The sequence below is a fragment of the Sus scrofa genome, chromosome 5, assembly GCF_054392235.1.
Source record: "Sus scrofa isolate SSC_HxYL_T2T_F1_AM1 chromosome 5, Sscrofa_HxYL_maternal_Yorkshire_Landrace_v2.0, whole genome shotgun sequence".
Taxonomy (NCBI): domain Eukaryota; kingdom Metazoa; phylum Chordata; class Mammalia; order Artiodactyla; family Suidae; genus Sus; species Sus scrofa.
Window position 1 is genome coordinate 94,218,710 of NC_139387.1, and position 18,728 is coordinate 94,237,437.

Genomic DNA, 18,728 nt, shown 5'->3' on the forward strand with positions numbered 1-18,728 from the left:
GTGTAATTTCAGATTTTGCCACACCTTTTTTCTGAATACTGAATGTATAGATAAAAATATGGCACACCAAAGAACTGAACAGAAAAAAAATTTAATGTTTTTATTGGGCAAATCAAAAGCATGGTAATGAGAGCCAGCAGAATTTCTGTGAGAATGGAAATGTGCTGCACCTGTGCTGTTCAACACAGGAGCCACGAAGCACACGTGGACTGCCCAGCTGTTGCAGTATGACTAGTGCGCCTGTATTTTTAATTTGGTTTAATTTTAATTAATTTAAGCTTAAATGTAAATAGCCACATATGGTTACTCATTACTGTGCTTCCTGGGACATAGTCACTATGTAAGTAAGGGTACTAAACCAATAAATAAGGTAAATTTTTGAGGAAAACCGGGTTTTAGTATATATAAGTAAGTATCCTTAATACGTTGGTTACTTTCCTTTCAGAGAATAATATGTCCAATACCCTGAAGCAAAGGTCAAACTTACGGAGAAGAAAATCTTCTAGAAAATGCTCTTTTTGCCTAAGCCTAAAGGGTTACTAAGGAACTATTGTGTTCATTTCAGATTAAGTTCCTGATGCATCTGGAAATTCTTTTTTTAATATGATTTTAATTTTTTCCATTACAGTTGACTTAGTGTTCTGTCAATTTCTACTCTACTGTGTACTAGCAATGAAATATTAGGAAAGGAATATAAAAATATCTTTTAAAATTGCATCATCAAAAATTGAATACCTACGAATAAACCTGACCAAGGAGATGAAAGATACATGCTGAGGGGTTCCTTTCGTGGCTCAGTGGTTAACAAATCCGACTAGGAACCATGAGGTTGTGGGTTTGATCCCTGGCTTTGCTCAGTGGGTTAAGGATCCGACATTGCCGTGAGCTGTGGCATAGATTGCAGACATGGCTCACATCCCGTGTTGCTACGGCTGTGGCATAGGCCAGCAGCTACAGCTCTGATTAGACCCCTAGCCTGGGAATCTCCATATGCTGTGAAAACGGCCCTAGAAAAGGCAAAAAGACAAAAGAAAAAAAAAAGATATATGCCAAGAACTATAAAATATTAAGCAAGGAAATTAAAGAGGATTCAAAGAAATGGCAAGATATTCCATGCTCCTGGGTTGGAAGAATTAACATCATAAAAATAGCCATGCTACCCAAAGAAATCTACAGATTCAATGCAATTCCTATCAAATTACCCATGACATTTTTCACAGAACTAGAACAAACAATCCAAAAATTTATATGGAACCACAAAAGACCCAGAATTGCCAGAGCAATCCTGAGGAGCAAAAACCAAGCAGGAGGCCTAACTCTTCCAGACTTCAGGCACTATTACAAAGCCACAGTAATCCAGACAGTGTGGTACTGGCACTAAAACAGACATACACAGACCAATGCAACAGAATAGAGAACCCAGAAATAAACCCAGACACCTGTGGTCAATCAATCTTCAATGAAGGAGGCAAGAACATAAAATGGGAAAAAGAGAGTCTTTTTAGCAAGTGGTGCTTAGCAAACTAGATGGCCAGATGTAAATCAACAAAACTGGAACACACCCTCATGCCATGCTCAAAAATAAACTCTAAATGGCTTAAAGATTTAAACATAAGACAAGACACCATAAATCTCCTGGAAGAGAACATGGGCAAAACATTTTCCAACATCAACCGTACAAATGTTTTCTCAGGTCAGTCTCCCAAGGCAATAGCAATAAAAGCAAAAATAAACCCATGGGACCTAATCAAACTGACAAAATTTTGCATAGCAAAGGAAACCTTAAAAAAAACAAACAAAAAGACAACCTATGGAATGGAAATTCTGTAGGCAAAACAAAGTCTCTTAGATCCACCTACTGGCCAGACTAGAGCCTAATAAATAGTTAGTACCTCGAGTCTTGCCCCTCCTAACTCAGTGGTACCACTGAAGGTAATCCATGCATAAGAGAAAGTAGATATCAACAAAAGTAGTTAAGGACAGGAGTGCCTCCACTTGCCTCAACAAAAGTAGAGGATAAACATCCCCTCTCACAAGATTCATAGTCCTTGAATTTGGAAGAGACCTTGGAAGTCATCTAGCTGTGAAATGCCATATGCACACCTGAAGTCAGGCTGTGAATGTGTGATAACAGCAGTGACCTACGTGAATTTGCCTTCTTAGCCCAGTGCCTGGCATATTGGACACACTCAGTAAAGGACAGTTATCATCTTTTTGATGTTATGAACTCCATCCTTGAAGTCCAATAATCAAAAGTCAAAATAGAGAGCTCGAAATGCCATTGGTCCCCTTTGTCTAACTCTTCGCATTGTGTGGATGAAAAGCACAGCCAGTTATGACGACAGGTGATAAATCCAAAGCAATTGTCACATTTGTTAGCAATTCCCCATTCCTAACCATCCATAAAGATAATCATATATGGGGTTCTTTTTTTTTTCTGTCTTTTGTCTTTTTAGGGCCGCACCCATGCCTATGGAGGTTCCCAGGTTAGGGGTCTAATTGGAGCTGCAGCTGCTGGCCTACACCACAGCCACAGCCACACCAGATCCAAGCCACATCTGCAACCTACACCACAGCTCATGGCACTGTTGGATCCTTAACACACTGAGTGAGGCCAGGGATCAAACATGCAACCTCATAACAGAGGGGGTTCTTCAAGTCTGCCTCTGATGGATTTCATATAATCTTTGATTTACATTTTTTTTTTGTCTTTTTTGTCTTTTTTGTTGTTGTTGTTGTTGCTATTTCTTGGGCCGCTCCCGCGGCATATGGTGGTTCCCAGGCTAGGGGTCGAATCGGAGCTGTAGCCACCGGCCTATGCCAGAGCCACAGCAATGCGGGATCCGAGCCGCGTCTGCAACCTACACCACAGCTCACGGCAACGCCGGATCCTTAACCCACTGAGCAAGGGCAGGGACCGAACCCGCAACCTCATGGTTCCTAGTCGGATTCGTTAACCACTGCGCCACGACGGGAACTCCTGATTTACATTTTATAGGCTCCTTTTGTGAAACTAGTTTTCTGCAAGTGATGGTGTATGATAAGATCATTACCAGCAATTACTGTACTTTCAGTACCTTTGCCTTGGGTACCAAAAACATTGGACAGCAGAGCACATGTCCATCAGTGTTATCCTCTGTCCTACTGAACATCTTCCCCTCTAGCTCCAGGTACAGCCTAGTCATGATCTCCAGGATTGTCTAAGTGTTGAGGACCACCTCATGCCGGCTGATGAGGTCCAGGTAAATAATCACGGATGGCAGATGGAGACAGACGAGAGCTGCCCTGGCTTAGCAGGAGGCCAGAGCCCAGAGCAAGCATAGTGCAACCAGAGGGGGAAAAGGAGCAGGTGAAAAAAGCAATATCAAATTTTGTAAATGCTTTTTCTGTCTGTATTTCAATGGCCGTATGCTTTTTCTCCTTAATCCTGGTAATGTAATGAATTACACTGATTAATTTTCAAAGGCTAGACTTACCTTTCTGGGATAAACTCCACTTGAGTCATCATTTTGTATACTTTTATATATCACATTTATACATAATTTGCCTATTTTATCTATTGCTGGGATTGATTTTGCTAAAATTTCATCAAGGAGTTTTATGTCTATATTTATGAGTGATATTAGTTCATAATTTTCTTTTTGATATATTTTTTAGGGTTAAGATGGCCTCACTTCTAAAAAATGGTATATGATTTATTTTTCTTCCTTACATGTTTGCAAAAATTCTGCAGAGATATACGCTGGCTCTGGGGTTTTCTTTATGTCAAAATTTCTGATTGTGAATTCAATTTTTTTTTTTTTTTTTTTTTTTTTTTTTTGCCTTTTAGGGCCAGTACGGAGGTTCCCAGGCTGCCGGCTTGTGCCACAGCCACAGGAACGCCAGATTCAAGCTGCATCTGTGACCTACACCACAGCTCAAGGCAACGCCAGATCTTTAACCCACAGAGCGAGGCCAGGGATCGAATCTGAAACCTCACAGTTCCTAGCCGGACGCATTTCTGCTGCAATTCGACAGGAACTCCATGAATTCAATTTAATATATTTAGGGCAGCTCATTTTTTCTGTAGCTCTTTGTGTCAGATTTGTCAAGTTGTACTTTGTTTTTGGCTGCGCCTGTGGCATGTGGAGTTCCCGGGCCAAGGATTGAACCTGTGTAACAGCAGGGACCTGGGCGGCTGCAATGACTATGATAGATTCTTAACCTGTTGTGCCATCAGGGAACTCAAGTTGTACCTTCTAAAAAACATGTCCATTCTCCCTAAGTTATCAGATTCATTAGTAAAAATTGGTCTCTGTAATATTCCCTTATTTTTCTTTTGCTATCTATAGGACCTGTAGCTATATCTCTTTCATTACTAATATCAGTAATTTGTGCTTTTCTCACTTTTGTTCTTCATCAGTATTCCTAAGATTTTGCCAATTTTAACAAATCTTTTCAAAGATTAATTTATTGACTGTATTAATTTTCTATTTTTTGCTTTATATATAATTTATTTCTGCTCTTACCAGTCTTTCATTTCTTCTCATTATTTCCTTCACTTTTTTTTTACTTTGGTTTCAATTACTCCTCATTTTCTAGCTTCTATAAATGAACACTTAGATAACTAATGTTATAGCTTTATTCCTATTTATGAAACATTTAAAGCCACAAAGTTCCCTCTAAGCCTTGACTTATATGGAGCTCACAAATTTTGATATGTTATCATCTGTTAAAATACTTTTTAAATTTCTCTTGTGTTTTCTTCTTTGACCTCCTATTTAGAATGATGCTCTTTAATTTCTGAATATTTGAAGACTTTTCTTCCTACTCTGTATTAATCTGTTTATAATGTAGTGGCCAGAGAACATACTCCTTAATATCTCAGTCTTTTAAGTTTTATTAAGACTTATTTTTTGACTCTACACAGGATCCATCTTGGTAAATGCATTATGTGCCTGTGCTCTGTTTCCAACCCATCTCAATGTACTGCACAACAATTCTGATACCAATTATCCCAGAGTTAGGGTCAGATGCCACAGCTTCAAGGGCTCAGTGCTCGCTTGAAGTGCCAGTCACAAGTCCCAGAGTCATCCACACTTCTGAGTGACTGGCCATATAGTCAGGTTCAATGGTTTTGTGGAATGACTCAGAACTCACTTTCTTATAAGGGATACAGCTCAGGAATATCCACGTGGAAGAGGTGCATAGGGCAAGGTCCAGAAGGGTCCAAGATAAGGAGCCTCTGGGCCCTCTCCCTTTAGATTTAGGGCTTGACACCTACCAATACATCAATGTGTTCACCAAGCAAGAAACTCTTCAAGATTTGGGTGTCCAGAGTGTATTTTAAATCTTTTATTTGGTGTACACGCATTTATGATTAATGTGTTCCTGACTGAGCTGCTTATCATTAAGCAATGTCCCTCTTTATCTCTCAAAATACTTCTTGATTTCAAGACTATTTTATCTAATATTAATATAGCTTCATCAGATTTTTTATGCTTACTAATTTCATGTTTTTTTTTTCACTGTTTTATTTTATTTTATTTTATTTTATTTTATTTGTCTTTTTGTCTTTTGTTGTTGTTGTTGTTGTTGTTGCTATCTCTTGGGCCGCTTCCATGGCATATGGAGGTTCCCAGGCTAGGGGTCGAATCGGAGCTGTAGCCACCAGCCTACGCCAGAGCCACAGCAACGCGGGATCCGAGCCGCGTCTGCAACCTACACCACAGCTCAGGGCAGCGCCGGATCGTTAACCCACTGAGCAAGGGCAGGGACCGAACCCGCAACCTCATGGTTCCTAGTCGGATTCGTTAACCACTGCGCCAGGACGGGAACTCGCACTGTTTTATTTTAAATATACATTATCTGTTTCTTTATATCCAGAGTATTTCTCTTATGGACAAGTACACACCCATACTTTTTTATCCAGCCAGGTAATTGCTTCCTTTCAACTGGAGTATTTAATCCACTTATATTTAAAACAGTTATTGATGTAATTGGGTTAGATTTATCACTTGCTATTTGTTTTCTATTGTCCCATGTGTTTGTGTTCTTCTTTTTCCTGCCTTCTTTAGTTAACTTACATTTTACTATTAGCTTCCATTTGGCTTCTTGCTAGGGCTCTTTTTTAGGTAGTTACTTTGGGGATTATTAAATGCATCCTTAACTTATCACGTTCCACTTAAAGTTAATACTGTATCGCTTGATATTTTTATAAAGATTAAGAACTTATAGCAGTTTAATTTTATTTGCCCTCCCGGTCTTTGTGCTATTGTTGTCACATAGTTTTCTATCTGGAAATGTTATAAACCCCATGACTCAAAGTATTTATGTGTTTACTAACTTTCAACGTGTTTAGGTTATATGATGTTTGCATTTTTTTCTATTTTATTTTCATACTTTAAACTACAGTATAGATTTGAAATGGCTGCAAATTCTACCACATCTAGAATAATAGAACAGAGACAGATAAAGCAGTGAAATAAGTATCAACCAACAAACTATATGATTTTCATAGGATTTTTTTCTCTGTCAAAAAGATTGCTATGAGGATTAAATGTATTTAGGTTAGTTTATGCAGAAGCTGGAGTTCAGTAAATGTTTCTTTTATTCTAAATGTTCCATTTAGAAACTGAATTTTCAGGCTAAGATATTTGTAATTAACATCAATGTAAGGTATATGCTGTGAACCAAATAACAATGAGAAGCAAACGAAATACACACAAACCAAATAACAACTCAAGGAAAACATTAATTTCGGAGTTCCCGTTGTGGTGCAGCGGGAATGAATCCAACCAGGAATGAGGTTGCAGGTTCGATCCCTGGCCTCACTCAGTGGGTTAAGGATCTGACGTTGCAGTGAGCTGTGGTGTAGGTCGCAGACGTGGCTTGGATCCTGTGTTACTGTGGCTGTGGAGTGGGCTAGTTCCAATCAGACCCCTAGCCTGGCCTGGGAATCTCCACGTGCTGCGGGTGTGGCCCTAAAACACACACACACACACAAAATTAATTAATTCCTACTTATCCCGAACGGCATGACACAAATATTTGTTAACTGAATACAATAAAAATAATTACCCAAATACTCTTACCTTAATAGAATTGATATTTTGTAGTTCCATTAACATGTCAATAAGTAATTCCGCTCCCAAATAGAATGGTAAAACAGAGATACAGAGAAAGCCATCCTGGCTGACGGGAAATGTTTTATACAGATCCACCGCTTGTTTATGAAGTATCTGTAGCTCCTGGGTAAAGTTCCAAAGGGCCCTACAGCAGTTTTGAAGCAGAGTCCAATAGCCCCCACGATGAGCCAGAACCTAAGACACACACAGTATTCAGAAGATGCCCAAGTTCCCAAAGTTATAGATCTCAGAATGACTTCATCTTTCTGCAGATATTATATGTCAATAGTGAAAGTGCTAACACCATTTGTTATCTGCCACTTACATGTGCCAGACTTTGTGCCAGACATTTACCGGCACTAACTCTGTCCGTTCTAACGATAACGCCAATGAAGTACACATGCACTAACCTTCTGCTCAATTTACGGATGAGGCCATGGGGGCCTGGGCCAACCCGTCCCACGAGGTACAAGTCTACTAAGTGATGAGCCAAGATCATCAGCAGTCTGACTCCAACACACCTACTGTTCTAGAGACCGGGAACTTCACAGTCAGCAAAGGCAACCAGACCTGCCCTCATGCAGCTTCAGTTTATTAGGGGAGACAGACACGAGGTAAGCAGGCAAAAGCACAATTTCAGGAAATGATAAATATTGTAAAGGAAAATAAAGCAGAAATGGGGCAGAACTTAACGAGGGTGAGAGGACAGGTCCTTTCAGACAGGGTGGTCAGGAGAGAAATCCTCTCTGAGGATGTGACATGTAAGCAGAGACCTGAAAGTGGAGTTGAACAAGTCAGGTGGAGCTGGGGCGGGGGAGGAGGAGGAGCGCATTTGGGGCTGAGGGAACAGCAAGTACCAAGGATGGAAGGTGAACCTGAGGGCTAAGGAGAGAACTAGCTTAGTGCCTGCAGGACACAGAGGGGAGAAGAGACTGCACAAGAGCAAGAGGAGCTGAGTTCTGAGTGGTGAGAAGGACCTAGACCTTCTAGGGCCCTGAAGCTGGTGGAAACGGGGGTGGGATGCAATGCTCATGGTCAAGGGGGATGATGGGGGTTTACTTTCCTTTCCTTTTTTTTTTTTGCTTTTTAAGGCCGCACCCATGGCAAATGGAGGTTCCCAGGCTAGGGGTTGAATTGGAACTACGGCTGCCAGCCTGCACCACAGCCACAGCAACATCAGATCTGAGCTGAGTCTGCAACCTACAAACAGCTCATGGAAATGCCAGATCCTTAACCCACTAAGCAAGGCCAGGGATCGAACCCACAACCTCATGGTCCTTAGTTGGATTCGTTTCTGCCGCACCACGACGGGAGCTCCTACTTTATGATTTTTAGAAGTCATACTCTCTCCTGCTGTGTAGCACTGGGAACTATGTCTAGTCACTTATGATGGAACATGATAATGTGAGAAAAAAAGAATGTATACATGGGTCACCATGCTGTACAGTAGAAAAAAAAAGTTATATAAAAAATGTAAAAAGTTAAAAACAAAGAAAAAATAAAAGTCACACTCTACTTCTCAAAAAAATATGGGAACTTAAATATTCTTTTCTTGTCTAGAATGGACAGATTTCTTCCCACCTCTTGAGAACCTGAAGTATATCCCCTTCTTGCAATGAGAAAAAGGAAATGAATTTCTCTGTACCTAATGATTCCAATTCTGGGCTTAATAATCTACCAAATATTTAAGAAGAAAAAGAGCAAAGCATTTGACAGAAGACACAAGTAGAAGCAGGAGGTCAGGAGAGGCACTGCCTTTCCATGGCCTAGAAAGATCTTCCCCTATGCTAGAAAAAGGAGTCTGTGATGCCCAGGAGGGATCAAGGGCCCAGAGAGGAACCCCTGGTGTCACTGGAGGTGCCCATGTCCCAAGGGTGGCAAGAAAACAGCAGAGGGGTGTCTGAATATCCATGGAGACTTGGGAGACAAGGGCGAAGGCCACCTCAACTCTGGGCAGATGGTTGGCCAGTGACTAAAGGGGTCCACCCTTCTCCCCCACAACTTGACCATGTATAAGACCTCAGTACCAGAGCAGGCAAGCCTCAAAGATGACTGCACAAAACCCAGCAATTTTAGCCTCACAGTTGGAAGTAAAACTACAGATAACAAGTAAATAAATGCAATATACTTTACATGCCTAGCAAAGAAGAAGGACCCCCTTACCATTGCTCTCCTGCAATAGAGAAAGATCTTCATAACATGATCCAATAGACCCACATGGGTGGATTGATCCTTTTCTTTCCCACTGAGTCCTGACTGAGAGTCTGATTCATAACCCGTTTGTGTTTTGGAAACATCGTCATCACTCGTTTTGGAATTAAGAAATGCCGAGAATTCTTCAGCATCTACAGTACAAAAATAAAGTATAATGTTATTGGAAACCGAGAGTTAAGTTCCCGAAAATGCCATGCGTGACCCGCATCAAGCAAATCATTCAGATAACAATGCTGCATACATTTGGAGAAAGGGTAGGATTTTCACGTGTGTGATGAATCAGGGAAAGTTTCCAGAGAAGGAGGGGCTTAGATTAGTTCTTAAAGGGTGATCATGATTTAGGTACATGGGAAGAGTATGGGGAAGAGTATTCTTGGCAAGGGTGATGGCCAAGGGAACGATGCACAGGCAGGAATGTCATGGTTTTTTTGGGGGGGAATGATAGCACCCCATTCTTCCCTAATTTCCCCCTGCAAAACAGACACGCGTGCGTGGGAAGGCAAGTAGCAGCCCATGGAGCCAGGCAGTGCAGCCACCCTGACCACTCATTCTCCTGCTGCTGTGCTGTAAAAACACAGAGGATTTCTCCTGACACAAACATTATCTTATTAGGACTCTGCATTCAGTAATAAGTCTCAGTAGCAGAATATTCTATTGCCAATTTCATGGATGGTCATAGGGAGTTCGTTTAAAAAAAAAAAAACCCTCAAGAAGCTATATATATATTGTAATCTACATTCAAAACTTGGAGTCTTTCTATGCCTAGAGAATTTATATTCAATTACTTTCACATTCATAGTATGACACGCAGGTACCAGTTAAACTTAAACTATACCCTAGAAGAAATTACAGAGCATGTCAAGTACCTCAAATATGAATCAAAACTCCTGGGGCAGTTAACCAGCATATGAAGTATCCTGATCAGCAATAAGTTATAAAGTATTTAAAATGCCATTATTAAAAATCTACATAAGAGGGTCTGTCATAGTATAAAGATACTAGAAATAAATTTTCATTTGTGAAATGAATGATATTTGAGATAGGTGATGGCTTAGAAAGACTGTCATCAGTGCTGCACCCAGACTAAGAGCCCTGTTCACCAACGTCTCTTGACCTCCAGGAGCCCCTGTCACCTGACCAGAAGACAATACTGGCTGGTCCTACCATCAGAATATTATTGCTTTCATCCCGGAATAAGCTCACACGGAAGACGCGAACTGGAAGTCTAAGGCAAGAGTGGCCTGTTCTGAGTCCAAAATCAGAACAGCGAAATAACGATGAGATGTCTTCATGCCTGCTTCCCTCAGGAGGTCTGGTGGAATCTGTTCTGAAACTTATTTCCACTAAAACACAGCACCTGATAGCAAGTCTTCTACCTTGACCACTGGAAGCACTAACATTTTCTTTTTCACTTAAAAAAAAACCCTTTTTATTAAAGTATAGTTGATTTACAATGTTGTGCCGATTTCTGTTGTACAGCAAAGTGACTCAGTAACTCACACACACACACACACACACACACACACACACACACACGCGCGCGCGCGCGCACATATATTATTTTCCATCATGGTCTATCCCAGGAGGTTGGACACAGTTCTCTGTGCTACACAGCAGGACCTCATCACTTATCCATTTTTTTTTTTTTTGTCTTTTGTCTTTTTTTTGTTGTTGTTGTTGTTGCTATTTCTTGGGCCGCACTTACCATTTTAAATGTAACTAGTTTGCATCTATTAACCCCAAGCTCCCAGTCCATCCTGCACATCTCCCTCCTCCTCGGCAGCCACAAGTCTGTTCTCCACGTCTGTGAATCTGCTTCTGTTTTGTAGATAGGTTCATTTGTGCCATATTTTAGATTCCACATATAAGTGACATTACACGGTACTTGTCTTTCTCTTCTGGACTTACTTCAAGAGAATCTCTAGTTGCATCCATGTTGCTGAAAATGGCATTATTTTGTTCTTTTTTAGGGCTGAGTAATATTGCACTGTATATTTTTTTTCCCACTGTACAGCAAGGGGGTCAGGTTATCCTTACATGTATGCACTGTATATTTTGGAGGTACAAATATTTTAAAAATAACATTACATTTGCTGAATGGCCAAACTGGTTTAGGAGAGAATCCAACATAAATATTTCCAGATATATATAATGGTACCATAAAATAAAGAATTAAATAAAGCAAATAAGAATCTCTAGGGAGTTCCCGTCGTGGCTCAGCAAAAGCGAATCTATCATCCATGAGGACACAGATTTGATCCATGGCCTTGCTCAGTGGGTTAAGGATCCAAAATTGCCATGAACTGCGGTGTAGGTCACAGATGCAGCTTGGATTCCTCGTGGCTGTGGCTGTGGCTATAGGCCAGCAGCTACAGCTCTGATTTGACTGCTAGCCTGGAACCTCCATATGCCACAGGTGCAGCTCTAAAAAAGACAAAAAAAAAAAAAAAAAAAAAGAAGAAAAGAATCTCCTACAAAATATCACAACTAAATTCCTAGATCACTAGAAAAATGGTTCATATACTCTGTGTGTTTGGGGGTGGTGCATGTCAGGGTATGCATGTGTTTATGTGTTACATTAATGAATAAAAATCCAAGAGCATTTTGATAGTATATAACATATTTGCTTATTTTACCTGACGGTAAGTGGGCCTTTCTTTTTTTAGCTGTAAGAAGGAAATCAAGCATCACTTTATAGTTTTCTAGAGTCAGTTTTCCTGTTGGTAATACTGTTCCTGAATTATACAGTGAGAACATACTAGGATCACATGATCGGAAACTGCAAAGGAGAAAAAAAATCTTACTAAAAATAATATAAGCAAAATTGATCTAAATTTGCCAAATACTATCTACATAAACAAACAAATGAATAAATGTTTTCACAAAATTGAATTGAGCACCAAATCACCCTGATACAAATTTGGTCATTGTCTAATCATTGCGTTGCCAAGTGATCACGCACGAGTGGTCACATATGATTGGCAGTTGAGAGAAGAGTTCTAGAGTTCAGAGGACAGAAGGGAAGCCCATCTGATCTGAACTGTTCCCTCTCACAGCCTCATAAATGGGTCTCATTGCCAAAAGCCTTCCCTGGTAGTCAAGCAACAGAATTGCTTCTTTTTGTTATTGTTGCTGTTGTTGTTTTTTGTTTGTTTGTTTTTTGGTTTTTTTTTTTTGGCCACTTCAGTGGCATATGGAAGTTCCCAGGTCAGGGATTGAACCCAAGCCTCAAAAGTGACCACGTCAGATCCTTAACCTGCTGTGCCACAGGGAAGTGCCTCCCTCTAATCGCTTCTTAAATGCGAATCTGGACTAGCCCACACAGGAAATGTCATCTATCTGGAGATGTTTTGGCAAAGGTTTAGTCTAGTTATTACCATAACCCAAATTCTAGAGAAACAGAAACGGGAAATCAAGTTCATTGTGGGTTTCAACTCGCCTATTTTATCACTGGATTCCTGAAATATATACCCTCTTACTTCATATCTCTGTCACCAGTCTTCCTTCCCTCCAACCCATCTGAAACGTTATTGTCGGAGAAACAGCTTATCACAGCCTTGCTAAAAACAACCAAACAAAAACGCTTGATAATCTCCCCCTGTATATAAAGTTTAGATTTAACAGACAGTTAAGATTCTCCAAGATCTGGTACTGAACTACTTTTCTAATCATTTCTCACTGCTCCCTTTCATATGCCTTAGATTCTGGTCAGACTGCAGGGGGATGTCAGCCTGTGTTTCCTCCCTGGGCTCTGACCCCTGTTCTTCCATCTCCCTACCTGCACATGTCTAAACCTTGCCTAGCCATCAGGAACAAGACCACATGGCTTCTCCCTGTGAAACCTCTCCTGTTAGTCTCAGCCACGAGAAAGGATCCTTCCCAGGAACACAAAAGACTCTAAGTGCATTCCACTTTCTTCCCTTATCTGCAATTAACCATGAACATTTGAGATCCACCTGACCAGGCTCTAATCTGTACATCCTGCTCATCTTTGAATGCACATTGCACTTATCTCAGTACCTTGTATCTAATAAGATGCTCAACAAGTATTTTTTTAAATGAAAGACTCTGGTTACACAGTTATTTTTATCTCCCATCACACTTTTTAGCCAAAGACACTCAATAACAGCTGGAAGATGTCTTTTGAATTAATGATAGAAAGTTTTTGTTGTACAAGAAAATGCAACCTGTGTTTACAGAAGCTTAAAATATGTGTCTAAATGAAACAGAGATTTGCCTAATGCCTACTCATATCTACAGTTACTATATAATTAATACTAAATTTATTTTGGAAAATTCACTTTCCCCTTTCACTGAAGGCTGTATGGACTAGCATATTCGAAATATATACAGTACTTCAAAAGCACTTATTTCAGCACTTGTTTGGGAAAGATTCTGAGATAAGAAATTAAGACATATACCAAAAGCCAGTAAGATCAAAGCACTCTGCAAACTTAAGTTATTATCAGCATTGGAGCCCTGAACATACACATGCAATCCATGTTCTTGAAGCTCAAGAAGTATTATTCATTGGTAATATACCATACCTGACCATCACAGGTGAGGTGCCATATTTCAACTTCATACGCTCCCCTAGCTTCGTTAAAAGCAGGTTGAAGTGTGCATTTGCCAGATAAAGGTTCATCTGAGCTTTCCAGGGCATCTCCTCAAGACATATTTGATGGAACCTCTTCCTTTTCACATAATTTAATATTAAAGGATTCAAGTTATCCATCAGGAATCGATATGCTACTTTTCGAACATCAGTTCTCTTATTTCTGCAGGGGGAGAAGGAAGTTTTAAAATTATATAAACTCCCAGACATTTAATAGAGAAGAATGATTCCAATTTGTGCAAAATACATCAAGAAATCACTTGACTGCCTTTATGCAAATGTTTCTGGCTTAGTTATCATTTCCTTAGTGCTAAAAATATGAAATAGGATAGTGAAGAAGGCACAGGGGTGAACACTAGTGACAAAGATGGTATGAATTTCCTTTAATTTTCTCTGATGTCTGTGTTTTAGGCTCAAACCAAACACAGCTCTTCTTTTCCATCATCAAAAGGCCACTGAGATTAGACAACTAAATTTTAACATAATGTTCACATTCATCAACTAACTTCAATATTAAACAAGAAAATCATTTCTCTGTTCTGTTCCTTAAGGAAAAAAAACAATGAAGCCAAATGTTTCTAACGTTAGCTAGACTACAGAGGAAACAAAACATCAGTCAACTATACATAAAACAACTTCATAAATCTATATCCAATGTGCTCTGCAAAAAACCACAATCTCAAAAATTAGCTAATAGTTTAGATTCAAGTATAACATATGCTAAATTTGTTTGAAATTATTCCTATCAAAATCTCAAAGCAGTCTACCTAATTTCAGTTACATAGTTGTTTATATGGTATGAACTTACTTGTTCAAAATTATTTAATGTATTTATGTATTTTTCCTATTGACAATGTGCTGCCTCATTGATTAGTGCCATTCTACCTGATTTATATCAGAGAAGGGAAAAAAAGATCTTCACTGGTAAGTAAAAATATCTTGTTCACTTCAGTAGATAACACGTCCGAACCAGAATCAACACAACACACACACACACAAATACATAGAAGAAAAGGAAAGAAAGAGAGATGGATAGAAGGAAGGCAGACAGACGGTGTTGCACCAGAAGACCTGATGAAGGACGAAGAAGGAAGGGAAGAAGGAAGAAGGAAGGAAAAAGGGAGGGAAGGAAGGAAACTACTTCTTGACATGTAATGTTGACACTGTCATTCATTGGCTAAATATTTTTTTTTGATGACTTCCTTTTAATCCAGTTTTTTGAGCTTTTTGTTGTTGTTTGCTTATTCGTAATGTTATTTGGTTTCCAAACAAATGGTTTTTGTTTTGTTTTGTTTCGATTTTTTAGGGCCGTACCCTTGGCATATGGAGGTTGCCAGGCTAGGGGTCTAATCAGAGCCACAGCTGCTGGCCTGCACCACAGCCACAGCAACACCAGATCCAAGCCGTATCTGCAACCTACACCACAGCCCACAGCAATGCCCATCTCTAACCCACTGAGCAAGGCCAGGGATCAAGCCCGCAACCTCATGGTTCCTAGTCGGATGCATTTCCACTGTGCCACAACAGGAATTCCAAATGGAAATGTTTTAAGTAACTCTATCTTAAAAGTTAAAAATATAATTTCCAAAATGAAAATCAATCTTGTTCCTGTGTGAGGAGATCAAGTCACCTCAAAAGGCCCAGGAGAGTGACAGCACTAGCTGTATCTTCCCTGCTGAGGAAGGTGAGATCATTCAGGGAAACACTTCTCACTTTGGCATAAGGATGTTTTTAAGCCAGAGGTAAATGAGAATCAATAGATACAGAAAGAAGCCTTCCTGGGGGTTCCTTTATCTGATAAAAAGTAGAAATTTCTGAAAGATGAGGAATGCCAGAAATCTCTCTCGGGAAATTTTATGGCCATGAAAAGGAAAAATCAGCATCAAGACGGACCTGCCTTACACCATTAGTTTCTCATATATTTTTATCACAATTCCTTTGTGTTCTCACTTTATGATCTTTTGTTAAGATGTCATATAAGCCCAAGTCCCCTTTGAGTTACTCATCACTGACTTCTCCCACGTGGATGCAAATGTTGGTAACTCCTGCTTTTCCTGTGTTAATTTGTCTTCCGTCAGTCTCATTTTATAGGATCCCAGCCAGAGAATTTAGGAGGGTGGAAGGAAAAACTAATTTTTCCTTGCCCAAAATCTCAATGAAGCTGTTAAAAAAAAACAAGCTGGGAGGTAATAAATATAAAAGCAAAAATTAAAGAAGAAGAAACTAAACACAATAAAGAGGACCGACAAAGACAAAATTTGGTTTTCTGAAAAGATGGGGGGGGGAAGACAAACCTCTGGCGAGATAAATCACAAAAACATGAGAGAAGACAAAAATTAATGAAGCTAGGCATAAAACACAGGGTGTAAGTGTAGATAGAGCAGAGATTCAAAAGAGAATATGAGAACATAGTAGTGTTTTATGAATACATTTTTAATTTTAGGTAAAATGGATAACTCCTTAGAAAAACATAATTTATCGAAGGGAACTGAAAAAAATGTAGAGACTCAGGGTGGCTATTAATCTTAAAGAAGTTGAGTCAGTAAGTAAAAAATGAATGCATGTGTATAAACATAGTATGGTATAATAAAAACATGTATTTGGTCTTTGTCCTTCGTTTCAGGTACAGAGCTCCTAAACCTTGGAATTTCCTAAGGGATAGGAGCGTCTTGTTATTCATGGTGAGCCCCTTTGAAACACGCCTGAATCTAGTAAGGGTCTATGGGGCCTCTCAGTTGGAGTCAGGTGCTAGTAAGGTGACTCAGGCTTGAGCTGCTAGAGAGCCTTAGGATAGGGGCTGGTCATCAGGAGGCGGATGACAGGTGGGTCCCAGGCTGAGTACCTGGAACTTGTCCCCCGCAGACAGATACTTCAAGATTAAAGCAGGAGCAAAGAGGAGCTGATTCCTACTTGGATAAAGATAAAGAGACCACATCTTTCTCATTCTGAGGTCAAGGAGACCTCCTGAGCTACACATGCACAGAAAGGTTCCTCAGGGGTCAGAGAAGGGAGGGGGAGCCAGACCATAAGAGGTCCTGTCAACTTCCCAGAAACCCTAGAAATCAAACGCATGATTAGTAAGTAGAACCCTAAGCTCCACTCCCAAGTCTCTGGGGAAAGTGACTGCAGATTGGGTTTTTTTTTAAGAAAAAAACAAAACAAAACCAAACCTATGAACATGGAGTTCCCGCTGTGGCACAGTAGGTTAAGAGTCCAACTTCAGTGGCTCAGGTTACTGTGGAGGTGCAAGTTTGATCCCTGACCCAGCTCAGGGGGCTAAAGGATCTGGTGTTCAGTCCTTGGCCCAGGAACTTCCATATTCCATGGGTATGGCCATTAAAACAAACAAAGACCTATGAACAATGAGGTCCAGAGAGCTTCCAGGTTGGTAAACACATCTTGTCACAACTCTATAGGGACAGAGGCTCCTATTCTCAGGACCCTTCCAGACATCGGTCCTATGAACCCCTTCATCTGGCTGTTCATTTGCATCCCTTATCATAAACCAGGAAACCACTGGTTTTCCTGAACTCTTCTTCAAGCCATTCTAACAAATTACTGAACCTGAATGGGGGGAGGAGGAGTAGTTATGAGAACCCCCTTAGTTTATAGTAGGCTCGGCAGAAATGTGGGTAGTCTGGCCATCCCATTTGTGGCTGGCATCTGAAATGGGACCAGTCTTGTGGGGCAGGGTCCTTTAACTTGTGTTATCTGATGTTGACTCCAGGTAGACGGTATCAGAATTGAATATATATATATATATATATATATGTATATATATATATATATATTGGCTATAGTTCTGCAGGGTATTAACACCTGGGAGAAACTGGGTGAAGGGTATACGGGGCCTTTCAGCTGGAGTCAGAGAATTGGAAAAGAGGTTGTTTTGGGAAGAGATCATACTGCTGGATCAAAGGTGTGAGAAAAAGACACAGGGTTTAACATGTAAGTATTAATGTAATTCGCTGCACAATCAGATTAAAGGAGGAAAGGGAGTTCCTGTCGTGGCGCAGCAGAAACCAATCCAATTAGGATCCAATTAGGCCATCAATACATGGCCTTGCTCAGTGGGTCAAGGATCCGGCATTGCTGTGAGCTGTGGTGTAGGCTGGCCGCTGTAGCTCCTATTTGACCCCTAGCCTGGGAACTTCCTTATGCCATGGGTACAGCCCTAAAAAGCAAAAGATAAAAAGATTAAAGCAGGCGAAAATCTTGGTCAAGAACAAACATTCAACAAAACAGAACACAATTCATAAGGAAATTCTTAGACAACAATAAATAGAAGACAATTTCCTAAATTTGATAGAGTACCTTCTCAAATCCACACAAATATGACCAACTGCTACTTGCCAAGGTTCAAAAGCAAATCAATGGAAGGAGGACAGTCTTTTCAACAAGTGGTACTGGAGCAACTGGACATCTATAAGTGAGAGCGTAAACTCAATCCCTTCTACAAAAATTAACTCGAAGGGATCACAAGTAAATAGACAACATTAGACTGTAAAACTTGGGGAGAGCACACAGGACTTAGGGCCAGGCAGAGTTCTTAGACATGACACCAAAAGCATAACCTACTGAAGGAAAAAGTGGTAAGTCACATATTGTCAAATTTAAAAACTTTTGCTTTGTGAGATGCTCTAGGAAGAGGAGGAAAAGGCGAGCTACACACTGATAAAAAGTATTTGCAAACTGTTTACCAAACAAAGGTCTAGACCTGTACCTAAATACATAAAGACCTCTCAAAATTCAACAGAAAAATAAAAACAGTCCAATTAGAACATGAGCAGAAG

The 18,728-nt window shown here is 40.1% G+C and overlaps 1 protein-coding gene across 15 annotated transcripts in view; it reads right to left on the reverse strand.

Moving 5' to 3' along the window:
- Positions 1-18,728, reverse strand: part of CFAP54 (cilia and flagella associated protein 54) — a 312,009-nt gene that overhangs the window by 151,870 nt on the left and 141,411 nt on the right. For all 15 annotated transcript variants that reach the window (XR_014804323.1, XR_014804322.1, XR_014804320.1 and 12 more), the window contains 4 exons: positions 13,868-14,098; positions 11,957-12,099; positions 9,270-9,451; positions 7,074-7,301 (listed from right to left, as the gene is read on the reverse strand). Coding sequence is in view for 10 of the 15 variants with exons in the window: in XM_084957512.1 (XP_084813638.1) it covers positions 7,074-7,301; positions 9,270-9,451; positions 11,957-12,099; positions 13,868-14,098 (784 nt within the window). In the remaining 5 variants the exon portion in view is untranslated. The remainder of the gene's footprint in view (positions 1-7,073; positions 7,302-9,269; positions 9,452-11,956; positions 12,100-13,867; positions 14,099-18,728) is intronic.